We start from the raw sequence: 26,274 nt of genomic DNA on the forward strand, positions 1-26,274 counted from the left end.
TATTTGTATGTCTCTAAATGGTTGTATGTCTTTAAATGTTTTGATGAATTGAACAATGTGGACCCTGTTGTAAACAAGTGTAATGCTTAATTGGGTCGTCCACTCACAGTTGACAGTCTTTGTATTGAGTTTGTGCTTAAAATGTACTGTAAATTCTACAAACTGTTAATAAATATTTCAATCAATCAATCAATCAGACATGTATGGTTCAGGTTCACTTAGCTTGGTATTGTGGCTGCTAAATACGATTCGAAGTGGTGCGTGTTTGGTCGTGTAAACAAATCCCTGACTTCTGTGCTTCAATTTAAACTACTCATTATCAAAGTTAATCTCTTCAATTTTATATAAGAAAAAAACGCATATACATAAAACGCGACACATATACATTTTAATAAATAGTATACTATAAACATATATAAATTCAATAAACATAGCATATCATAGGCCCTACACCTACACCTCAAAAATAACCATTTTAAAAACAAACACCTGGAATTATCCCTTTTCCTCCTCCCTGTATTTTGTGAAAATCATATTATTATTCATTACTTTAAACAGATTGATGCTAGAACATTGTTTTTGCTCATCCCTCAAATTGTTCCACAGTGTTACACCCCAATCGAAACACAAAAACTTTTCATTGTGGTATTTCCGTTTAACGTTTTAAAATTACATTTTCCCCCCAAATGATAACCCCCCTCCCTATCCTGAAACAAATTCAGAATATTTGCAGGTAAATTATGGTTCTTAGCATAGTACATTATTATTGCTGTTTTATAAGCTACTATGTCAGTGAATTTGAGCAGTTTTGACTGTAAAAATAGAGAATTAGTATGTTCCAGATAGCCGACCTTGTGAATGGCTCTTTTGTAGAATGACTAGCGACTGAACTGAAATTTTATAGTTATTTCCCCAAACCTCAGCACAATAATGAAAATATGGTAAGACTAATGAACAGTAAAGAGTGTGAAGAGACTTAGGATCGAGAACCTGCTTTGCTTTATTTATGACTGCTATACTTCTAGAAGTTCTAGCCACTTTGTACTTGATGTTAGTAATGTGTGGTTTCCAGCTAAGCCCGCAGGGAGGATTATCCAACGGGCTTGGTGGGCCCCGGCCCAGGGGGCTCTGAGCTAGGGGGACCCCTGAGCTTCAGCCTCTGTGTGGCCTCGTTGCTGTCACACAGAGGCTCAAGCTTAGGGGCCCCCAAAAAGTGCAAAGTTAATAACAGTTAAAGTTAATAAAGTTATTACCTTTTAACTTTTTGCCAGTAATGGGCTTATCATGGCAATAAAATAAGCCCAAATGTCCTAAAGCAATGGTTTTCTACTGATTGTGAATGAGGGACCGCCACCCTGACTTAGTATCAACCTGGGGATCACTGTTGTGTTGGGTGGGGATATGGGCTAAGATTAGTGCTTTTGTATCACTCACATCCCATGTGTATACAACATCCCACTGGGTCTCAACTCTCAACCAATGGTCCATTGACTAATAATTTCCTAATAATAATGATTGAACCCGGGCCTCCCACTTGCCAGACCAACGCACAACCTGTCGTGCCAATAGGGCTGAGCCCGATTGGCATGGCTGTTGCGGGCTGGGTCTTGGCTGGGGGCTAGAATCACCCCCCCAGTCTTTTGAAGCGCGTCCTCACGCTTCTCACTTCACACCGCGGACCGCTTGTTAAACTTATTTTTTTCCCAAACATCTATGAATGTGTTAAATATATGCTAAGCTCTCAGTTCTCTTGGCAAGATACAACAATCTGTCGTTTCCATTGAGCATAATGGGAAAAAGGATAGTAGTGATGCAACGAGAGACTTTTATAGGTTTTTAAATACAGGCCAACACCAACAGTTTAGATTTTGACTGAGGATAAACCAAAGTTAATTTAAAGATCTAGTGAGGTGCTGTAAAAAAAACACAGGCACCTCACCGATCCTCAGTGATCTTCAAACCCAACTGAGCATCCTAAAAACCCAAGTGAACAAGCTAAAAAACATTGTGACTGCCATGACCAAATCCGCAAAAAGTAACTTTAACAATGATAAAGCAGAGGAAAACAAAAACAATCCTCGGGAGCTTTGGAAGCTACTAAACAACCGGCTGCTAGTCAGGGCCCAGGGGATATTAATAAAATCTGGGAATACATTTCTTACCAAGAATGTTTGGCTATGGCCAAACTAAGGGGTCTATGGCCAAACTAGGGGTCAAACTAGGGGGCTTAAAAAGGCCATAGCCCTCAGCACATTTGAGCAAGTGTCTATGGCCAAATGTTGCCCAACGAGTGTTTTTCGTGCAAAACGAATGCTTGGAGTGGGTTCAGAATCATGAAACCCCCCTAGTTTGACCCCTAGTTTGGCCAGACCCCCTACTTTGGCCATAACCACTTGCCCAAATATGCCCAAATGTCTTGACCTCATCACATTTGTGATGACGGCTATGGTCGTTTTTCGTGCAAAACTAATGCTTGGAATGGATTTGGAATGATGAAAACCCCCTAGTTTGACATGTCACATGCTATTTAAAGCATAATGAAATTTAGAACATGTTGCCATATATTGGTTGTTGATGGTACCCCAACTTTCAGCAGCTGTCAAAACTTCCCCTAGGGTGGTTGAATATAAACCAATGTGGGATACAGTATGTTAGTAGACATCTTTACAAACACATTGGTGAAGTGACATAAGACAACATTATACTGATAATATTCCCTGACTATGCGGTCAGAAACTAAAAACTAGGTTTACAAACTAAACATCAAATCGACACACCCTAAAATGAATATTAAAATAAATCTACATATTGAATCAAGCACCTTAAAAACTGTCTGGGGTGTTCACATAAGCCTGAGTAGACGATAAAATGACCAAAAGCTTTTTTTTTTGTGAAGTGAAATATCCCTTTAAAACAGAAGACGAAGAGGTCACTGCTTAGGGTTATTTTTGTTTGGAGGGGTGTATTTCTTTGTTGATTCCTCCTGCGAGTGTCTGCGAGAGCAGACATTTGGGGAGATACTTCCTGGCTACTTGCACAGGAAATATGATGCTGATCGGGTTCAGTGGTTTGCAAGATTGCAAAAGTCTTATACATCATCATACATAATCATATCACATTCCGTTCTCAGCCAATCAAATAATTTCCGTCGTACAAACACACAAAGTTGGGCAAAAGAGGGGCTAGCACTCCTCAAAAGGTTTGTTTGTCAAATGCATTCTACGTTGTTTGCTTTGTTTTCTGTGCTTGATTGATGTTTGATGTTATCTATGCTGCTGCATTGTCTGAAGGAAGCCAAACAAAAATAAGTTTTACTCTTATGTACCTGTACTCAAGATTTAACAATAAAGTACAACCTTGAACTTTTAACTGCTTGCTCCAGTTGTTCCAATATTAGATTGTATTGTTTTTTTCCCCTTTTTTAAATATTTTCCCACTATTCATAATGTCAGATCCAACGTCCTGCCATAAAACCATATGTGTAGATGGATATGAACTCCAAATATAGATGACATCAGAAATCCACAGGAAAGCCATGCCATATTATCCCATATTTTTATTTTATTTTTTCTCCATTTCTTTTTACTGCAGGTTATGGATCATCTCCTCCTTGGCAATGAGATGCGTGGTTTTATTGACCAGTGACATGAGGCAGTTGAGATTGTGGGACCAATCATTGAGCAGGTTGTTGGGGTCTCTGGGCCTCTGGAAGTTGATGATGCCAGCCAGCCGGTCCACCTTGGCGTAAATGGTCTTGTTTACGACCAGGTTGGAGAGGAACTCCTCCAGTTCATCGACAGAGAGATCAAGGAGTCCAGCCATTCTCTTCATTGTGATCGTAATGTAATATTTGGCCATTATTCTGATGTTGTGCTGTACCACTCTGTTTTTCAGATCCTTCCACCGTTTCTCACCCTCCTCAGAGTAGGAGAAGACACCTGTGGCATGGCTGTCGCAAGAGCCTTCCCTCAGCTCCTTGCCATAGTTCTCCACTAGTGACGTCCAGTGCATCAACTCCATAGTGGTGAACTGCTTCAGGAGGTCCTTGTATTTAGGTATCTCTTCCAATTTCTTGTCTCTGTTGATTCTGTGCACGAGGTCGGATTGTTCATTGTCGTGTGGAGCAAGGATGACGTACAGCACGACACTCTTCAGGGCATGTTGCCACTTGGAGTTGTCCTCTAAGATGCAAGGCGTATTATAGATGGCCAGGTAATGTTTACAGATGGACAGATAGGATCCCTCGTGCTGGTCCACCTGAATCATAAGGTTGTAGAACTTCATCTTCAGCTCTTCACTGCCTTCCTCCTGGAAGAACTTGGTACTTATCTTCTTGCTGATGATTTGGGTACGGATATAGTCCTTCACAGCAATGCACAGCCGCATCTGTTCCAAGATAAACTCCACCTTCTCTTTCTTTTCCAGGGAGCCATATGTCTCCACCTGCAGCTCTTGGAGGATAGCAGCTGCTTCTTTGACATCACCATTCTGCTCCTTCATAGTAGCTAGGGTTTTTGTCAGCCTGGCCCTTTCAATCTCCACATAGATCTTGCCAGCAGTCACATCACGCAGAGTATCAATTAGTCTCTGCTTGATGATGATGTCAGTTACTGCGTTCACATATTTGCAACATTCTTGGACCATTTTAGCAACAGCCTGTTTGAGTTGGCTCCTTCGTTTGGAGAGCAGAATGATGTTGTCATTGAGACGTTCCCAGTCTTTAGCTTCATAACACATCTGGACTACTGCTACCATAATTCTGGTGGTGGACATCAAGTCTGATGCTGTCCTGGTTTGTTTCTCCAGTGACAGCAAGCTTTCGACAGCGTCCTGCAGGCGGCCCTCTTTAGCCATTGTCTTGCATTCAGGGAGCCTCTGGTCTACAGTTGAACTGTAGTCCACCTCCATCTTCACTATCGTCCCATCGGACCGCTCTGATCGCCCCTCAGACATGCTGAAATTTGAATAGTAAATATGTCAACTCTCTCTCTTTATATACCTTACTCTCTGTGTCTCTTGTCGCTTGCCTTTCTCTTTAGGTGATCCTCTGATGAAGTCAACATCTTAAAGGCCTACAACACCTTATATGGACTGACCAAAACTTTGTTCTGACACACATCACACAAACCGTTGCCGTGTGCAACAGAGTTGAATTGGTTTCCATTTGCTCCCCAAGTAAGGGCTGCTAAGGGAATGTATGTTTTGCCCGAAAGGTGACTATGTTCACCAGAATAAAACAACAAAGAGAGAAGTGTGGTCAGCCTTCAAATGTTGCGATGGAAAGTCACAAATATGGACAGACACACACAAAGCCAAAGGCAAAAGAGTGTGTAATGGCAATCCTTCACTTCAAACTTTGTTGCACATTACTTCACAGGTGGTGGAAGTGATCGTACGCATGTGGATTTCTCAACCAGGGGTTTGTGACAAATGTGTCTGGTGAAGGTAAGGTTCTAGGCAGGGTGTTCCATAGGTTCCATCATGCCTACACATCCTAGGATACGGGCACTAACCAACAGAGAAATAGGGCTGGCACAGTCTGGCAGTATATATGGCATGTGTTAACTTCAGAAGGGTGCCACCCACCCTGTGGCTCTCTCTCTGCAGTCGCCATGAAACCACATCCCACTACCACACATTTCTATTGTTTTCATTTATTAATTGATTCATAAACCAGAATGTTTAAGTCAGTTTTTATAGTCAATGTTTCTCACCGAAACCAGGATCTTGGTCTGTTTGATGCCAAGCTGACCACAGGAATATTATTGAAGATCATGAGTACTGAGAACATTGACACCGGAGAGTGGTCTTATTACAACCTGGATCTAGAGGTGAGCTCTTGTGCTCTAATATCTATTTGTTCCTAATGAGAAAACATAAATTAAAAGTTTCATGTTTTGACAACAAATACAAAATAAATCAAAGTAATATTTTTCAGAATAGATACAATTATTGATGTACTTACATATACAGTAGTAGTGCATAGTAGGCCTATACATCTATCCAGCCAATCTCTCTCTCCTGCTCATTAATATTTTACCTGTATCTTCTTGTCTATTCCTTGTAGATTACGTTCCTGGAGTTCTTAGAAGCTCTTCTAGCCTGTGCTGAAGAGAAGAGCCAGCTGATTGGTCAAGATAGACAGCAAGATCCCTGTTCAGAGATAGAAGCCAAACAGTGAGGTCACAATGAAGGAGGAGGCATTAGGGCACATACCCCTTTCAGACTAAAAGACATCCATCACATTTTGTTAGGACCTTTCCAATTCCCTAGTCTTCTCTCCCTGTGTATACTAACTATAACATCAAACCCTTTCACCCTCTGGTTTGATCACTGATTCAATTATAGAACTTTATGAACCGGTTAATGTGTGTACAGTCATTTCTGCAAAAGGTGGGAAATATTCCTGGTTGGAAACAAGATGAGTTAAAGTAGGTCTCATGGAAGATGTTTGTTTATGCAGCCTGGTTCATAAAGTTCTATAATTGAATCAGTGATCAAACCAGAGGGTGAAAGGGCCAGATCAAAATCAGTGGTTTGTCCCAGTGGCGTTTCCAGGAATTGCATTTTGCAAGATGTGTCATTTTGGCATAATTTCCTACTGTACTTCTCTACACAGACAACCAGGTCCAGAGACATTCTGCAGTTGTCCTCTTCTGAGTCCCAGCAGAATCTCAGTCCCGTAGCCACCTCTCAGATAGCAGGTTGTTTTATTTGTTTTTCCAATATATACACCGATACCACTTATGCACATTGTAATCTGCATATTGTGCAGCACTTTTTGAGTAATATGTACAAATGCAATTATGAAACACTGTATTTTCACCCTGTAGTTATGTAAGTCTATATGCTTGTGCTGTGTACGGTAATGTGTGGCAAATACAATTTACAGTATGTCTTGTCTTTGATTAAACTGAACCACAGGCAACATTTGAATATCAGCAGTTGATCGAAATTTGATTCCAATTATCTACTTTTCTTCCATTAAAAAAAAAGAAAAGAACCACCAACACACTTTGTTTAAAATGCAAATCCTTGCAGTGAACTATGTCATACTGTTTGTGTGCATTTCTCAACGATAGCCAGTGATTCTGCCACACAGTTAGAGGTCCATAAAAAGGAGGAATCGTTGCTGCCTCTACACAGCACAGGTAGCCTACACTAAATAAGGCTTTCATCAAACATACATCTATTCTGTCCTTCAATATTAAAAAAAAATCATAAAAGCACATTCGTGCTTAGCCAATCAAACATATTCTGATATTAACCTGAGGGCCACATTAAGTGAAGGTGGGGCCGCATGTGGCCCCCGGGCCGCCAGTTGCCCACCTGGAGTATACTGTATATCCCTATGGGATATGCAGCCTGTTTATACTTCACTGTGCAATGGTCCTATGCAAACTCACAGCACATCTCATTCAAGACACTGAACTTGCAGATCTGCCATTTTTGCCATCCAAATGCATTATGGTTAAATGGGCCCTAAGAGATGCAGAAATTAACTAGAAAAAGTGCCCTTCTGGGCACAGGTCTCCACCAGGAGGACAGGAGAGTGCATGTGTGATGTTTGGCAAAATGAGTAATTTAAACATGTTTGTTTGTGTGTGTGTGTGTGTGTGTGTGTGTGTGTGTGTGTGTGTGTGTGTGTGTGTGTGTGTGTGTGTGTGTGTGTGTGTGTGTGTGTGTGTGTGTGTGGTGTGTGGTGTGTGGTGTGTGGTGTGTGTGCAGTGTGAGACGAAACTTGGCCTGTTGTAGCGCCACCATGAGGCTGATTTGAAAACTGTCAAGTGGCATTTCTTCATGCACGGCTTGGATGTCCGTGGATATGCACGGCTGAACTGGGAAGGTGGATATGCACGGCTTGGGAGTTGGGATATCCGTGGATAGGCCTATGCCTATAGTGGGAATAGGCATGCACGGATTGGGAAGCCGTGGATATGCACGGCTTGGGATATCCGTGGATATGCCTATAGTGGGAATAGGCATGCACGGCTTGGGAAGCCGTGGATGCACTGCCATGTCTTCCTTCTCAGAATGCATTTCTTTCATGTGGATTCCAAGGGATTCGATTTCCCAAAAGTTGCGTAACTGATCTGACAGTGCCTGTTCCTCTCCAACGCTGAGTCTCCATCACTTCAATGTCCACAACTTCAGTTATGATATTTAGCGTGGTGACTTGCACCAGCCATCTAAATACACTTTCCAGTGCAACTACCTTCATTCAGTCTCTCCATTTTTCCTGTGACCATTTTCCAATATTGGTCTCCGCCAATTAGGACTCCTAATTCCACTGCATCCACCCCTATGATGGGTATTGCTATGGGCATTCCTTTTGCTTTCAAGTCCCTCCTTATCTGAATACTGGACTACTCGCCCCGTTTGGCGCTTTAATCATAGAAGAGCTCAACTTGGGTGTTTCCAATAAATGGACATCAATGCTTTGATTGTTGCGAACGCAGTGAGCCACTTACTATGAGACCCTGCTGCTCATGTCTGTGTGTCTGTCCCGCTGTGACACCACCCGCCCGCCACCAGAGGGCGCAGCTGTAGCACACACACACACACACACAGGGCGCAGCTGTAGCACACACAAACACACACACACACACACACACACACACACACACACACACACACACACACACACACACACACACACACACACACACACACACACACACACACACGAGCTGCGTTCGCTTCCCGCGTTTGCGCGTCTTACTTGTTCTTAATATATCTCAAACGAACCTTCACTTTCCTGCATGCAGGTAATTCTCTGAGGTGTTTTGGAAACAAACACATACATATTCAACGTTTATTTACCTATATAACTGGCAGGTTAAGTGCTCTGGAAATGTCCTCTTTAATGAAACTGCGGGTGCTACCCCCATCTAGCTGCGGCACCTGGCTGGCTTTGCGTTGGAGCTGTCTTCAGTAACTGTACTATTGTCAGAGTTGCTTGCTACACTATACTAACTGCAGCTGCAACACTGTGCAAGAGTGTCTGGCTGCCTGTCTGTCGTTGCCGTGCACGGTCGGCGCGTCTATCATGCATACAGCGCAATGAGCGCATGATAGACGCGCCGACCAGCTACCTCATTGACTGGCTGTTTGATTGCAAACTGTTTTGTGGTGTGCGCCCGCACTCTTCACAGTGAATGCCCTGCGTTCTACAATTACGCGCGACATGCCTGCCTACCAGACATACAAAACACCTGCATTGTTTCCTCAGTGTTTCTCTTCTTAGTTCAACAGTCAGTTCAGTACAGTTCTTGGATTTGTGATTACCATTGGAATGCAGCTGTCGAGGCAGCGCCGCCGCTGTAGGTTTTTTCCGTTATTTTTCCGCTCTGAGCGCTCTTTTGATTCTCTCTCTGGGCCTATAGACAAGAGCATAATTAAAAGAAAGATGAAGGAAGGAGAGATGGCAAAACAGGTGGGAGGAGGAGAGGAAGGGAAGATAAGATGGTTCTATGGAATTCAGAAGAAAGTAGGAGATGTGAGGGGAGCAGGAAGGAGCAGAAGGGAAGAGACATAACACGTTTAAGATTAGGACATACGGGCCTAAATGCAGCATTATTTATGATAGGAAAACATAACACAGGGAGGTGCGATCATTGTGGGGAGGAGGAAACAGTTGAGCATGTAATGATGAATTGTAGGGCATATGAAGGAGAAATAAGACAGTTAAGGGAGAATTTAGCAGAAATGAAAGAAAGGTACGACTTAGTGAACATTTTAAGGAAAGTGTCAGGAGACAGGTGCTATAGGCACATTTTTGAGTATCTGAGAGAAACTAATCTGATCAGTAGAAATAATATAGGTGTTTGTAAGGTAACTCAGGAATCCAAGAAGTAGGAGAAATATAGACACCAGTAGGTGGCGGTAATGCACAGTTATGTTTGCCAACCGCCAATAAACCCCACAAGAAGAAGAAGAAGACTGAATGCGGACATTCGATTTAGTAAACACAAGCAACTAACTAGTTAGCGTTATTATAGTAAGTTTACCGACCGACGCCTTCCAATCTTACATGTTGATGGGGATTCTAAACGATCACAAAAGTAGTAAACGGCAACGCAGCACCCTTGAATGAACAGCCAATTTAATTTAGAAACCTTTTGCCGACATAAGCTTGCTGGCTGGACCCTAGCCCTGAAACATGACTGCCAAGTAGCGCTGGATGCCATTTAGCCCTTTCTAACCTTAACCTAAACATAACCGCAAGATAGAGGATAATTTGAGCTTTTTGTACAGTTGCGATGATGGTGAGTTTAACGTTGTTTGATACAATCAGAGACTTTTCTGTTTGGATGTATGGGCTGTCAATCGTTGCCAACGATTTCAAACGGTACTTCCCTCTCCTGTCCACTAGAGGTGCAGACACCACATAGCCAAGCTGGTGACCACAGCTGCAAAGAAGCCGGAGGAGGAATATGTGGTGGAGGAGGTGTTGGATCGACAGGTGATGAATGGAAAGGTGAAATACCTCCTCAAATGGAAAGGTTTCTCAGAGTGAGTCCAAGCCTCCTTTTCTCCTCACATGATGAGCACTATCTCTGTCAAGGCAGCGTCTAGTGAGCAGATCTAATGAACAGATTTAAGGCTTCCGGAAAAAAAGTTTAATTTGCACATTAAAACTACAAATTAAGCATTTAAATGATGCTATATGATGCTATAAGACACACATTATGTTTCTGTGTAAAAATAAGTAATTAAATCATTATAATAATAATAATAAAGTTATCTAAATGGATAAATGCTATTCACTGGAGTGCATGGACTTTATAAAGTGGACACTGGACAAAAGACGGCTCCGCAAGGCAACTATCTGGACATACCCACGTGTTCGGGGAGATGTCCTCTACCACACCCCACTCTCCGCTAAGCGGGAGAGGTGTAAAATTCACAGCAGCAGACCTTCTACTGGGGTCAATGCTGAAAAAAGTACCGTTTCCGGACCCAGAATGGACACTGGACAAAAGACGGCTCCGCGAGGCAACTATCTGGACATACCCACGCGTTCGGGGAGATGTCCTCTACCACACCCCACTCTCCGCTAAGCGGGAGAGGTGTAAAATTCACAGCAGCAGACCTTCTACTGTGGTCAATGCTCAAAGTACCATTTCCAGACCCAGAATGGACACTGGACAAAGAGGCCTCCGCGAGGCAACTATCTGGACATACCCACGCGTTCGGGGAGATGTCCTCTACCACACCCCACTCTCCGCTAAGCGGGAGAGGTGTAAAATTCACAGCAGCAGACCTTCTACTGGGGTCAATGCTGAAAAAAGTACCGTTTCCGGACCCAGAATGGACACTGGACAAAAGACGGCTCCGCGAGGCAACTATCTGGACATACCCACGCGTTCGGGGAGATGTCCTCTACCACACCCCACTCTCCGCTAAGCGGGAGAGGTGTAAAATTCACAGCAGCAGACCTTCTACTGTGGTCAATGCTCAAAGTACCATTTCCAGACCCAGAATGGACACTGGACAAAGAGGCCTCCGCGAGGCAACTATCTGGACATACCCACGCGTTCGGGGAGATGTCCTCTACCACACCCCACTCTCCGCTAAGCGGGAGAGGTGTAAAATTCACAGCAGCAGACCTTCTACTGGGGTCAATGCTGAAAAAAGTACCGTTTCCGGACCCAGAATGGACACTGGACAAAAGACGGCTCCGCGAGGCAACTATCTGGACATACCCACGCGTTCGGGGAGATGTCCTCTACCACACCCCACTCTCCGCTAAGCGGGAGAGGTGTAAAATTCACAGCAGCAGACCTTCTACTGGGGTCAATGCTGCTTTTGTCCAGTGTCCATTCTGTGTCCGGAAACGGTACTTTTTTGAGCATTGACCCCAGTAGAAGGTCTGCTGCTGTGAATTTTACACCTCTCCCGCTTAGCGGAGAGTGGGGTGTGGTAGAGGACATCTCCCTGAACGCGTGGGTATGTCCAGATAGTTGCCTCGCGGAGGCCTCTTTGTCCAGTGTCCATTCTGGGTCTGGAAACGGTACTTTTTTGAGCATTGACCACAGTAGAAGGTCTGCTGCTGTGAATTTTACACCTCTCCCGCTTAGCGGAGAGTGGGGTGTGGTACAGGACATCTCCCCGAACGCGTGGGTATATCCAGATAGTTGCCTCGCGGAGCCGTCTTTTGTCCAGTGTCCATTCTGGGTCCGGAAATGGTACTTTTTTGAGCATTGACCCCAGTAGAAGGTCTGCTGCTGTGAATTTTACACCTCTCCCGCTTAGTGGAGAGTGGGGTGTGGTAGAGGACATCTCCCCGAACGCGTGGGTATGTCCAGATAGTTGCCTCACGGAGGCCTCTTTGTCCAGTGTCCATTCTGGGTCTGGAAACGGTACTTTTTTGAGCATTGACCACAGTAGAAGGTCTGCTGCTGTGAATTTTACACCTCTCCCGCTTAGCGGAGAGTGGGGTGTGATAGAGGACATCTCCCCGAACGCGTGGGTATGTCCAGATAGTTGCCTCGCGGAGCCGTCTTTTGTCCAGTGTCCATTCTGGGTCCGGAAACGGTACTTTTTTGAGCATTGACCCCAGTAGAAGGTCTGCTGCTGTGCATTTTACACCTCTCCCGCTTAGCGGAGAGTAGGGTGTGATAGAGGACATCTCCCTGAACGCGTGGGTATGTCCAGATAGTTGCCTCGCGGAGGCCTCTTTTGTCCAGTGTCCACTTTATAAAGTCCATGCACTCCAGTGAATAGCATTTATCCATTTAGATAACTTTTATTATTATTTAATTACTTATTAGTTATTTAATTACTTATTTTTACACAGAAACATAATGTGTGTCTTTACAATAACTGTAATGTAATAATAATACTAATTGTTATAATAGGTGTATTATTGCTTGCTGAAGTAGGAACCTTTATTGCTTAGATAGGAACCTTGCTTATACAGGTGCGTGACGCACGGTACGCACGGTACCTGTTGTTGGTTGCACTAGACTGAGCTGACAGGTTGTTTATTACTACTCTGAGCACGGGACTTTATAATAAACTATTGCCCGGCTGGGCTAAACTACAATCCTTGTTGGGTGATTCTTAACGAAAAGAACACACTTTTACACTAATAATGTAATGTAATAGTTATTTAATTAACAAATTAAAAAACCTTATTTTATTCTGAAGGCAACCGGATGTCTTAAATCTGCTAGCTCTCAGACCGGAAGTCTTAAATTTGCTCATAAGACGGAGCCCACTATCTCTGTGTGTAACAAACTCCTTCCTGTCTTAATGACCCACCCAATACACAATACACTGCATAATCAAAGTTCCTTGATATATTGTCAAGATAGCCAATTCCATGCCTTGCAATAGTACAAAATGGTACACCCACGATGGATTTCGAGAGATTGCGGTCAGGCCTGGAATTTCATCATTTTAGGGACTAGGCCTCTTGACGTTTGCCAAAGTCCTTGAAAATAATTAATGAATATGTATTTTTAATACAGTCGGTAAAATAAAAAAACGTTTATTTCACAAAATAGTTTATTGGTATTTAAATTACCAATATTTGTAGTAAATCCTGAGTCAAACTTTCATACACTAATCAGACTCAGTCACTGCATTCATTTGAAGATAGTCCACAAATTAGGGACACCAGGTTGAAAGTGGTTAAAATTGGGACACATTGTCTGCATAATTGCGTATACCTATTTCATCTGCAAATGTTAAATAATGGTTGATATCACCCAAACCGGGATCTAGATGAAACTTGGTTTCTATAAGCGTACTGTTTTCGTGTGTGCAGTGAGGACAACATGTGGGAACCAGAAGAACACCTGAATTGTCCCAAACTTATCGCCGAGTACATGCGGAAACGCAAAGAGACAGAAGAGAAGAAAGAAAGAAAGAGGAATACAGACAGAGGAGAGCTGAGAAGAAGTGGGAGGAAGAAAGTCAAGGTGAGAAGAAAGGAATAGGAGGAGGAAGGGATTGTAGAGTGGCAGATGAGAGAGAAATCCAGCAGTAGAGGTCCTGCTTGGATATAACAGTGTCAGTGGTTCTGAAAAGATTTTGTCAAGGTTTGTGTTAAACATTTACAAATTTAGTCCAAAGTTTTGCAAGATTCACTATTGCAAGATTCTTTCCAAATGTTTGGGGAAATAGCTGATTCACAAGCCTTCAATATGACACATTATGAGCTAGTAAATCAATGTTAGAATAGCCAAACTAATAAAATATTAAAATAGGGGTAAAATTGGGGTAAAAAAAATGTCTTTTCATAGATGTAAGCACTAAGTTTTATAATAAACATTATCTTAATGTAATTTTACAGGCAGACAATAATGAATTGTCAGCTTGGCTAACAACACATTATCACATGTTCTCTTTCAAAGGTGACACTTGGGACCAGGGACTTGCTAGACGCAACAACGGTGGTGGTTGAGACTGGAGAGCAACTGCTACAAGCTTCCTCTTCTATGATGCAGGGTCCCCCGCTGGACCTGTGTTCTGAGTGCCAAAAGTTGTACAAAACAGCCAAGATGAAACGTCGGCTCAAAAACAAACTATTGGATAATGGTGACTTTAATGAGCACTGTTTTGCCCAGTATTATATTAGAATGCTGGGGACAACCTCAGCCAAATAGTGGTAAAAGTTTTGTTAGGCCATTCTTTCTGCCGTTTATATACATACATCATACCCTCACCTAAAGTGTCTGGAATGTTTTGGGTTTACACCAGCCTGTCGACAAAAAAGTGTGTAGTTTTGTATGAATTACATGGTGTTAAATTGGGCTCTGATTTCTTCACCAGATCCTACTTCCTTGACATGTGACCAGTGGGTCCTGCAGAAAAAACGGAACGGACTGAAATTGAAATTGTAAATATGTGCACTAGAAATAAGTGTGGGATGGGTTTGGTGTTGGTCGATTTCTGGTTCATCGTCAGCAGCTTTATTAACTTTTTTCCAGGACACCTTGGGAGATGGACCACCACATCAAAAAGTGTTTGATATTCAGAGACAAACAGCAGACGGGAGAGAAGGAACAACCAACCTGTGCCAGACCACACACTTTCCTAAAGAGGTATGTCTATAGTACGTGTGAACCTGCAACAGGTGAAATTACATTAGTCCGTTCAGAGCGCACCACAGCTCACAGCATGTGCACTGGGTCTTTTTACTCGGGCCCATTTGGGACAAAACACTGTGCAGTATATTTGGTCAGTATGAAAGACATATTATGTAGAAAAAGCATTTTCTTTTTTTTTTTAAGATATTTTTTTGCGGCTTACGCCTTTTATTGATTTTTGAAGGGACAGACAGTAGGCTGACAGGAAACGGGAGAGAGATGGGGGGATGACATGCAGTAAAGGCCGTGTCGGGTCCGGGAGTCGAACCCGCGGCACACTGCGACTGGATTACCAGTCCGGTGCCCAGACCGTTACGCTACGGCCTGGGCCGAAAAATCATTTTTGAGCGATCAAAATAAGCTTTTGGAGCTGTAGTGCACTCTGGATGGAGTTATGTATATAAGAATGAACCAGTTCATCCTTTAAATTGGGAGAACGACGGAAAACCAGTTTAGGAGGCTCCTTGAATACCTGTTTGAGTTCAGGGTCGGTATCAATGATGTGCCAATGTTTATGGAGAATTTCTCTGAAGTCAAAGCCCAGGGGGGAATATCTTGTGACACAAAAAGGGGACTCATTTTTTGGTTTGATGCGTGTGACAGGGTTCAGGCATTCCTCCTGTGTGACAGATTCAAAACGTTTAGCAGCATTGTCAATCCACTCTGGTTTATACCCCGTGTTGCAAATACTGGTCAGATCAGCTGATTGTCTCTGATAACTCTCACTGGAACTATACACTCTTCTGGCTTATAGGGAGACTCTTGATAAGATGTCTCGGATGGAAACTGTCCCTGTGAAGTAAAGTATTCCTGTCTGTGGGTTTCCGGAATAAATCCGTCTGTAGAGTAACACCCTCTTTTTTTAAACAAGAACATCCAAAAAGATAATCTGAGAGTCACTAAACTCAATAGTGAATTTAAGATGTTCTATACACGAGTTAAGGTAGTTATGAAAATGACCCAGACTTTCAGCTGTATAGTTCCAGATAATGAAGATATCATCAATAAACCGTTGATAAGAAAGTATATGTGAGTAGAAGGGATTAGCCTCAGAGTGGAGTACAAAGGAGTGTTCAAACATACCCATATATAAGTTGGCATAATTGGGAGCCATTGTACTGCCCATGGCTGTACCCTTTAGTTTGTAAATAAAAATAATTCTGAAACTTAAAGTTTTACTTAAAGGTTGTGAAGTTCGCACAGATTTCATCCAAATCTGTCGCAAATCCGTACACATGATCTCTGTAGTCATGTGATCAAGACGAGTCTGTTGGATTTCTCAGATTCTACACTGATTGGCTAAGATTGCCTTCCAAAGTTTTCAGGAGTGGTCCGTTTCGTACGAAATGCTGCAAATGTCCTGCTCATCCAGAATGATATCCTCAGAGATGCTATGAGTGATCTGGCTCTGCATTTCCTCAACAAAATGAAGAAAATTTTTGTAAAAAACAAACAAACAAAAAGACATGTTTATATAACTCTTAAACATTTTGCGAAACATCACACACACTCCTATCTTCCTGGTGGAGACCTGTGCCCAGAAGGGCACTTTTTCTAGTTTTCCATATTTTGGTCTGTGTGCTGAGTGCTCTACCTCCTCTACATGAAGTTGAGTAGTTAGTTATCCTTTGATAGGGTTTTGATTGAGACATAGCAAAACTACATTTTATAATATGGATTAAACATGTTTAAGGCAATGCCAATTAGCCAATTCAAGGAACCCTGGCCTGGGTCATCATCTCAAGATTCTCAAATACAAAAAAGGTTCAGGGTTCCGAAAGGGGCTAGGTGTATGACTATACGCCTAACCCCTTACTTAACTACCGGTATTCTACTCTTGAGTTTACAATTTTGATGTACCAAATTACCGTTTGCATGCAATATGGTATGTAGTAGCAGCCTGGCTAATAAGCCAGACTCAAATCACACTGTCGTGTGGTATTTGAGTCTGGAGATGCTGTGTATGGATCTTGTTTCCCGGGGGGCGGGTTCAAACATTTTCTCTTTGACGCAATTGGTCAGAGCTACTGTCAGTCAAAGGTCTCAAGCATTGAACGTCACTGTACCAAAGCCCGCCCATATTGCATACCGTGTCCCGATTGGCCACACCAGTTCTCTGGTGTAGGAAATGGGCGTACAATTGAGCCTCTCCAGACCGTAATCCACCGGCACTGCAGGCAATTTTTTTTTGCCAACGGCTGATTCGGTCTGGCTTATTAGCCAGGCTAGGTATGTAGTAGTACATGTTTGTCTGATATTGGTGAATATATTATATTCACCAATATCAGACAAACATGTACAAACAAAGCAAAAGTAAAATGGTGTTCTTGGAACAGAACTGAATACCAACTTGTCACTCTAATTCTAGAAACCTTAAGTGGTGTACGGTGGCCTTTAAAAAGGCGAGGACGACTGCAAGGAAGAGCAACGGAAAGCTGTTCAGAGACGTTGGTCAAGACAGGAGTCTCACCAAGCAGCCACGCTTAGATGACAGCAGCCTTTACAGTGACAGCCATGAACCAACTAGCAGCATCAGCTCAAGTAGCAGACCTAAGTGCATTGAGGAGGAAGGGTCTAATGATGAATACTTTGTGGTGATCCCCATCCCCACTTCTCTAACCTATGACGGAACCATCCAGTTGACAACGTCCCCACCCAAACGAAATGCAGCAAAGAGGGAGAGTTTCAGAGAGTTATTTGCTAAGGCATTGTACAAGAGAAGTACGATCGAGAAGTACGAGTAGAGTAGCCTGGTTAATAAACCAGAACGAATCAGCCGTTGGCAAAAATAAATTGCCTGCCGGTGGATTACGGGTCTGGAGAGGCTCAATTGTACGCCCATTTCCTACACCAGAGAAATGGGGCGGCCAATCGGGACACGGTATGCAATATGGGCGGGCTTTGGTACAGTGACTTTCAATGCTTGAGACCTTTGACTGACAGTAGCTCTGACCAATTGCGTCAAAGAGAAAATGTTTCAACCCGCTCCCCTGGAAATGAAATCCAAGCTGAGCCTCCCCAGACTAATATCCCGCGGTCCGTGCGATATTAGTCTGGTTTATTAACCAGGCTACGAGTAGAGAGCTTGTGAGATCATTCAAGTTTTATTTTTATTTTATACATATTTTACATATTATACATATTTTATATATGTACATCTGAAAAGATAATATTTTTGTTAATTTGTTTATAAGCGTTACTAATGAGAAACAGAGATATTTCCGCCAGGTCAGGGAGGTTATTGTGGGCCAGCAATAAGCAATGCTTTTGTAACACTTGCTATGCATCCCATGTGTATGCACCCCACTGTTTCTCAACCAATGTTGTTTTCGTGCTCATACCCAGACACCCAGCCAGCTACCCAGCTACCCACCCACCCACACACATAGCTCCGTAAGGGAGTGGTTGCACCACTCAAAAATCCTACATTACTAAATGCAGAGCTGCCATGTCTCACCCTTTGAGTGTGACAGTCACGCAATGTAACCCTTTACCACGCACCACGCCACACATGCCATTTCACACGCATTATAATGATAAATAACAATTGTCTCTGCGGCTCCGCCACGTAATAACGCACGCTCCTGTGTGCGTCCGCTCAAACGGTAAAATAGCCGATCTGCATGCAGCGCTGATATATGCAGGAGGGTAAACAGTGGACCAAATCGTCATAGGGTCCCTGACTGTGTGACGCATGGAAATGAGCCATGCAGAGTTTAACATCGCTTCGAAATATTTTTCATGGAAGACAATATAGCCCCCACAAGTTACAACAAGTGAGTAAGTGACCTGTGACTATCTCTCTTCTATACTGGTGTGTGGCGTCTCTTGCGTGATATGAGGAAGTGGAACGGTGCCATAGCCCATGCACATTATAGGGACAAAGTCGTGTGTGTGTGTGTGTGTGTGAGAAGTGAAGTGAAGGGGGAGGGGCCGCATCGCAACTTGTTTCTGTTCATATAGAGAGAGAGCCCACAGATGTGTTTGAAGAAAATGTAAAAAATAAGGAATTTTCCCACATTCCAGTTTTCTGACATATTCCCCAATTTCCACTGAGATTATGGGGTGAATGAATGTGGCCAGACCCATCTTCTCTTTCTGTCATAGTGACATTGTCCTGCATCAGATCATGTCCAAATCAGGTTCTCCAATCTCCAGTAGCCTCTTCAGTTTTTTGAAGATTTTTTGAGTGGTGCAACCACTCCCTTACGGAGCTATGTGTGTGGCTGGCTGGGTCTGAGCACTATGTGTGTGGCTGGCTGGGTCTGAGCACTATGTGTGTGGCTGGCTGGCTGGCTGGCTGGGTCTGAGCACTATGTGTGTGGCTTGCTGGCTGGCTGGGTCTGAGCACTATGTGTGTGGCGTGCTGGCTGGCTGGGTCTGAGCACTAGGTGTGTGGCTGGCTGGCTGGGTCTGAGTACTATGTGTGTGGCTTGCTGGCTGGCTGGGTCTGAGGAGCATAGATAGATAGATAGATGGATATCTTTTTCATTTCTACTTTAAGCATGAGGAGGCTGTCAGTGCAGGGAGAGCAGCTGGCATGGAGGTGAAGACATCAGTGTTAAGGTTAAATATCAACGTTAAAACGGGCCAAATCGACATTAAAAAAAGCAAATTTTTTTCGCCACCGCCCTTCGGACGGCGTCGAACACATTAGGACACTAGAGTCTCACTCTTGACATTTTCTGAAATATGGCAGCCCTGCTAAATGCATGGTCAGGGACCACATGCAATACCTTCACAGACCACCTGTTGAAAACCCCTGCCCTAAAGTAAGCAGTATGGCAATATATGGTTTTATTGTGAACCAGCAGCCTTTTATATAAGACCTTATTATAGGTGGAAATAGCAAATACTTGACTTCCCTACATTTACATTAGAGCCTATACTGTAGGTCTGGGCACCTAGGCTCTAATGTAGCCTGACGGCATGTCGCAGATTAGATTTAATTAAAAAATGTCCCTTACATTGTCATTTTACTGTCATCTGGGAATCCCCAAAACCCTTTGGGAGGTCCCCACCATGACTGTTTTAGGAGGATAGATCCCTCATGCCACCAGGTGTTGCTAAAGCAGAAATGGGATTATTGGTGAACAGGTTTTATTGTGGCAGCCAGGCGTAACTATTTGCATAACTGTAGAGCCTTCAAATTTTGCCAGAATTTACAGTGGCTGAAACTCATGACAGAAACTGCAGAGTAAATGAGGTTATGTTCCAAACAAAAGTATTAAAAATTGTTCAAGTTGAAGTTTAAGTAAGTAGAGTCGCAGTCCCTCCCCCTTTCAGAACGGCGAGTGGCCCAGGAAATGAAATGCATTCTGACCATAGGATTTTCTTTAAGTATTTAATAAAGACGGTTACGCCGCGGACAAAGCCAACTCTGATCGTGACAAATCATGACAATGAACACAATGTTTTGGGCCGATCAAATAATTTCTAAGAAGAAAAACAAAACAAATAGTGTTGTCTCCTGCCTTTATTTTCTTCTTTCTAATGATTTGATCGGCCCAAAATATTGTGTTCATTGTCATGATTTGTCACGATCCGAGTTGGCTTTGTCCGCGGCGTAACCGTCTTTAAATAAATACTTAAAGAAAATCCTATGGTCAGAATGCATTGCATTTCATTTCCTGGGCCACTCGCCGTTCTGAAAGGGGGAGGGACTGCGACGCTCTCCACCAGGCGCCACCAACAGGTGGATTTTTGCAAAACACATTTTGGAACAAAATGCCTCAAATCATCCAATTGCCATCCAAGGCATAAGAAGAAATGGCACCCTTTTCACATTTGGCCTATTGTAGCGCCACCAGGAGGCCACAATCTGACTTGGCCTGGTGGAGACCTGTGCATTTTATCTAATTTGTACTTTATTTGCCCTGTGTGTCTGGAGTAAAGTTAGAATTGTATTAAATACTAATTGCTATACAGAGTGTGTGTTCAGTAAGTCTCCATGTCTCTCCAGCTCTTATTACTATCAGAATATAGAGCTTTAAAGGTATATTCAGTGATTTCACATAATTCAAATATCACTTATTTTTTTGTTTTGTTGTGATAATCCTCCCTACTATAGAGTGTGCTGACCATATAAGGAGTTCCTCCCTGTCCCCAGTTAACCCCTGGGGGTCAAAAAACCTTAGGTTTCGTTTTTGACTCTCTATCCTGATTGGATGAAAGGCTGGGTCCCAAGCCAAAAACGAAACCTATGGTTTTTTGAGCGAAATCACTGAATATACCTTTAACCTTTTAATATAAACAAAAACCCATACCTTTAAGTGTGTGTTATAAATGTGTATAACTATTGAACCAAGAGATAGCATTACTTGTCAAACCATGAAATTGAAGTGATGTCTGGTGCAGGTTTGTTAATACCGGTAATACAAGCAGAATATAATAAACAGGTTGTTCCGCCATCTGCTGGTGGAACTGATGTTGAATATCAGGAAAATCAGGTTTTGTGTTAAAGTAGCCTTACGTGATGGGAGGAGTACAATAAATACAATCACACCACGTTACTTCCTTTGCTACTGACATTCAAAGTGGCAGCAGTGCATATCGCGTGGCAGCTCTGGCAGCACCTCAGGCTTGACATCTCAAATAACCAGGCAAGTACAAATTAACTATTCATTGGTTGGTGGGGTGAATGTAGCCATGATTCATGATGTTCCAGGGCTAGGGTGAATGTAGCCCTGGCCCCTGGTCCAGTCTCTCACTTGACTCACTAACTCGTTGACGCACTGGACCAGGGCTGGGGTGAATGCAGGTTAAGTAAATGTGATTTTGATAATGCTGAGTTCGTAATTATTATAGAAGGCCTAATAGTATTAGTTTACTAGTCAATTCTAAACTACATGTATTAAACAGAAACACCCCCCCCCCCCTTTTAAGCGCAGACCAAGGAGTATATTGAACATTTATTATTTACTATAGTCCTATACTTAACTACACCCCCCCCCCCCCCCCCCCGCTTTTTACCTCCTATGATGATTTCCTCATCAGTTTTGTGCATTGAGTTGTACTTGAAATGTACTGTAATCCTGGCTGCAAACTGTTAATAAATCATTAATCAATCAAACCCCCGTTGCCTGAAACGTGTGACCTCATAGACATATATCGTCTTCCTTTGTGGCAGATCCCTTTATAATTCTATGGGCACTAGACGGGGAAGTAACTATTCCTTTTCGGAAGGATGTACCAGTGATGTCATAACCTAGCGTCATTTAATGGAAGTTAGTTGTCCCGTGTTTCAACTTTCATCTGATCATGGTTTAATCACACGCTAGAACAAAAATGTTCAAGTTCTGCCAAATGTTGCATCCATGATCCCTGTAAACTGTAAGAATATCTTATTATTGATAATACCAGTATATTATTAAACGCTTGACGCGATGGGTGTCTTTGTGGGACGTCATCGACCCATCCTTAGTACGTTTGTTCTCGGAAGTATTAACTGAACTCAAGTCAGTGTTGTTGTGACTGAAGTCAGATGTAGCGTTTAACGTCGTGCTTGAATGTATGAATGTAAGCGTTCTAAATCTAAACCACACACACACACACACAACAACTCTCTGTCATGAACAGGATCCAACTGAAGCGCTCCAACATCCTCAGAATGGCTTTGAGCGGCTCCTCCGGCTCCACGGAGCAACCCGACGGGGAGACTTTCGTCTTCAGAGCCATGAAGATCGGCATGGTGGTGGCGCTGTACTGGTTCATCTCCATCACCATGGTGTTCCTCAACAACTACCTGCTGGACAACCGAGAGCTGGACGCGCCGCTGTTCGTCACGTTCTTCCAGTGTCTGGTGACCGTGGCGCTGTGCGGGGCCATGCAGCTGCTGTCCAAGCTGTGTCCGGGGCTCATCGACTTCCCCTCGGTCCGCTTCGACCTGAAGACGTCCCGGGAGGTGCTGCCCCTGTCCGTGGTGTTCATCTCCATGATCACCTTCAACAACCTGTGTCTGAAGCTCGTGGGGGTCGCCTTCTACACGGTGGGACGCTCCCTGAGCACCGTGTTCAACGTGCTGCTGTCCTACGTCATCCTCAAGCAGACCACCTCCCTCAAAGCCATAATCTGCTGCGGGGTCATTCTAGGTGGGTTACAATGGTGTAAATTTGTAAAAAAAAAAATATATATATATATATACGTTTTAAGCTATTGGAAATGAGCAGTTCCACAGGGTTCTAAATAAATCCTTTAATAACAGGGCCTGAAACTCAAACAAGGGCCATAGCCCCTTTCGGGACCCTTGGTTACCTTTTCTGAATTTTGGACGCGGTACCCTAGGGTCCCTCGTAGCTTATTCCACCCTCCATAGGACGCAGATTTACCCACTCTCTGTTCAAGGAGAGCCGCGGCGTCGCTTGAGTGTTGGTGAGACGTTTCAAAGATGCATAACAAAGCTATAGGAGACAACGGAAACGTGTGCGAAACCGCATTAACCGCCGATGCCACTAAATATTTTTTATCTCTTTTTTTCTTTTCTTTTTTTGCTTCGCTGAACGCCTCTCTCTTCCTTGACTTCCTTATTGACTTCACATTGTACTAGGACAGGCTAGCTGCATGTCTTAGTTACTGCCTCTGATTGGCCGACCGCGTGCATGCAGGATGTTTATAATGCTGTTGTGTTGTGGGAGGCGTGACATGGGAAGTGAGGAAGAGAGAATTTCAGCGAAGCAAAACTTAATTAAAAGATTAAAAATACTTAACGGCATCGGTGGTTAATGCGGTTTCGCACACGTTTCCGTTGTCTCGTATAGCTGTGTTATGCATCTTTGAAACTTCTCACCAACACTCAAGCGGCGCCACGGCTCTCCTTGAACAGAGAGTGGGTAAATCTGCGTCCTATGGAGGTTGGAATAAGCTACGAGGGACCCTAGGGTACCGCGTCCAAAATTCAGAAAATGTAACCGAGGGTTCCGAAAGGGGCTAACAAGGCCATTCACTGGAGCAGCTCGGATAGTTAAAATTTAAAAGCCTTTTATTAGGTGCAAAGTACAACGGAGACATATTTATCCAAGAGGTCTGAGGAAGGGCTTGAGTCCGAAACGTTACCACTTTCAAGTATAGATACACCTGGGAGCAGTATATTGGTGTGCAGACTTTTATATTCTTGATATGGATGTGCGTGTCTCTTGGCTGTTTTTCAGCCTCCTCTGAGTCTGCGACATCTTCATCCAAACCATGACAAACACAGGCTAAGGTGGCATTTCAAAACTACTGAAACTACAGTACCTAGAGGTCCTATAGCCGAAAATATAAAATAAGTAATTAAAGTAATCAACTCAAGGTAAAATTGCACTGTACAGTAAATGTACTAAGTATTTCCAAAACCTCAACCAAGGTTGATGCCGATGATGCAGATCTTTGCCATTTATATGTTTATTTTTGAGGTGCGCAAGCCCCTCCTATACACAGGTTTAATCATGTTTGTCTTTAGTTCAAAGTTTGTTTAGTAAACGCACTGACAATAAAGGGAACATTTTCATCATAATGTGTCGTTTACGTCATATTGTCTCTTTATTGTTAATGGCGTTTAATGTTTGTGTTACATCACCATTACATCACCTAATCAACATGAGTTAGACTTTAATATATTAGCACCCCTCACTTCACACAGGTGTAATTTTTAATTTGTTTTTGAGGGGTGCTATCCCCCCTATATTCAGCTATAGTGTAGATTTTTTGTCCTAACACAAACATTAAATTCCCATTGATAATGAATGGCGAATTTATGTCTGCCTAAGATTTAGACTCTAGTAGATGTATTTATCGATTCTGACATTTTCAATCTACGAGAGTCTAAGGTATCATTACCCGTGGTTCAGAGGGGAAAAAACCCTGCCCTATAATTGCTCTCAACGTACAAATGCAAAATCTAAGCTGCTTACACGGCTGCCTCACTTGTCAGGTCGGCATGCGTCCAGTGTTTAAAACCCGTAGGTCCATAGTTTTCAATAAAAGGGCGCTCTTAAAAGGGCGCTCTTGCGATCGAGGAGAGATCCAAGATGGTAGACAGAATCCGAGACAGAGTGGATCAAAACCCTTTTTTATTGAAAACTACAGGCAAGCCGACAATGACAATTGAAACTATGTGATCTGACTGAGATTGCCTGCATTTTTGTCTTGTGTTCAGGTGGATTCTGGCTGGGTGTGGACCAAGAGGGCCTGGCGGGGTCCCTCTCCTGGACGGGGGTGTTTTTCGGCGTGCTGGCCAGCGCCTGCGTCTCTCTCAACGCCATCTACACCAAGAAGGTGATGCCGGCCGTGGATGGAAACATCTGGAAGCTGTCCTTCTATAACAACATCAACGCCTGCATCTTATTCATCCCCCTCATCATCGTGTTCGGCGAGGTGGGACGCCTCGTAACCTTCAGCCACCTCATGACCGCCAAGTTCTGGGGCATGATGACGCTTGGTGGAGTGTTTGGCTTCGCTATCGGCTATGTTTCGGGCCTCCAGATTAAATACACCAGCCCGCTTACACACAACGTCTCCGGCACTGCCAAGGCGTGTGCTCAGACTGTCATCGCCGTGCTGTACTACTCTTCTACTAAGAGTCTGCTGTGGTGGACCAGTAACATGATGGTGCTTGGGGGCTCATCCGCCTACACCTGGGTCAAAAGCCTAGAAATGAAGAGGGTCCAGACGCCACAGGACACCGCCAAGGAGAAGCTGCTGCCAGTGGAGAAGAGCGACCCTGGGGTGTAAATTGTCACATTAACGTGCTGCACAGATGACTGTGTGGGAAGGACATTTTCACACAATCACATTTGGGATTAAAGCCCGACCGATGCGAGATTCTTGGGTCCCAGAGCACCCATTACTGATATTTTGAACAATATATTTTTTTTAAAGGAAAAAAGAAAACACCTAAGCCATTAAAAAAGAAGTAAAAAAAACAGCCAATCACAATGCGATACCCTGTCAGCTTGTATATTGGTTCTTTTTTGGGGAGGGAAATTCTGAAATGTTTGGAAAATCCTTCGCATGTTTGAAAGTGGTTCAAAATTGGGATACACTGGCAGCATAATTGCCGATGTTGATGTCATCAAAAAAAGATGAACATCGGCTGATAATATAGGCAGGGCCGTTTCCATTTGAGACACTAGTGCAATGCTCATTTTGGGGGCATTTGTGGAGAACTGCTCATCCGATACAATTCTTTCCGTCCTGA

General features: G+C 43.4%; 3 protein-coding genes and 1 long non-coding RNA gene across 4 annotated transcripts; 2 read left to right on the forward strand and 2 right to left on the reverse strand.

Annotated features, from left to right (window-relative positions):
- Positions 1-3,582: 3,582 nt before the first annotated feature.
- On the reverse strand, positions 3,583-4,953 carry LOC310876571 (26S proteasome non-ATPase regulatory subunit 12-like; the record flags this gene model as incomplete). Its single annotated transcript, XM_083790139.1, has 1 exon — positions 3,583-4,953. One exon carries the CDS (start codon positions 4,951-4,953, stop codon positions 3,583-3,585), a length of 1,371 nt encoding a protein of 456 aa, XP_083646265.1.
- Positions 4,954-9,974: 5,021 nt separating this feature from the next.
- On the forward strand, positions 9,975-18,046 carry LOC310854784 (uncharacterized protein). The gene is made up of 7 exons (XM_083759464.1): positions 9,975-10,268; positions 10,376-10,515; positions 13,778-13,931; positions 14,367-14,550; positions 14,785-14,851; positions 14,943-15,056; positions 17,470-18,046. Exons 1-7 carry the CDS (start codon positions 10,263-10,265, stop codon positions 17,843-17,845), a joined length of 1,041 nt encoding a protein of 346 aa, XP_083615590.1. The 5' UTR covers positions 9,975-10,262; the 3' UTR covers positions 17,846-18,046.
- Positions 18,047-21,614: 3,568 nt separating this feature from the next.
- LOC310853210 lies at positions 21,615-22,784 on the reverse strand. Its single transcript, XR_014568753.1, has 2 exons — positions 22,652-22,784; positions 21,615-21,666 (listed from the first exon to the last, which is right to left on the reverse strand). It is a non-coding gene; the product is annotated as an uncharacterized lncRNA (long non-coding RNA).
- On the forward strand, positions 22,285-25,808 carry slc35c1 (solute carrier family 35 member C1; the record flags this gene model as incomplete). The annotated part of the gene is made up of 2 exons (XM_083757440.1): positions 22,285-23,191; positions 25,234-25,808. Exons 1-2 carry the CDS (start codon positions 22,672-22,674, stop codon positions 25,806-25,808), a joined length of 1,095 nt encoding a protein of 364 aa, XP_083613566.1. The 5' UTR covers positions 22,285-22,671.
- Between the last annotated feature and the right edge of the window lie 466 nt (positions 25,809-26,274).

The sequence above is a fragment of the Protomyctophum parallelum genome (genome assembly GCF_964188405.1).
Source record: "Protomyctophum parallelum genome assembly, chromosome: 2".
Taxonomy (NCBI): Eukaryota; Metazoa; Chordata; class Actinopteri; order Myctophiformes; family Myctophidae; genus Protomyctophum; species Protomyctophum parallelum.

What these genes read in the sequence shown, in the direction of transcription:
- LOC310854784 (XM_083759464.1), top strand. An exon ending in AACGGACTGAAATTGAAATT is followed by an intron (nt 14,852 to 14,942) that starts GTAAATATGTGC and finishes ACTTTTTTCCAG; the next exon opens with GACACCTTGGGAGATGGACC. An exon ending in CCACACACTTTCCTAAAGAG is followed by an intron (nt 15,057 to 17,469) that starts GTATGTCTATAG and finishes CTCTAATTCTAG; the next exon opens with AAACCTTAAGTGGTGTACGG.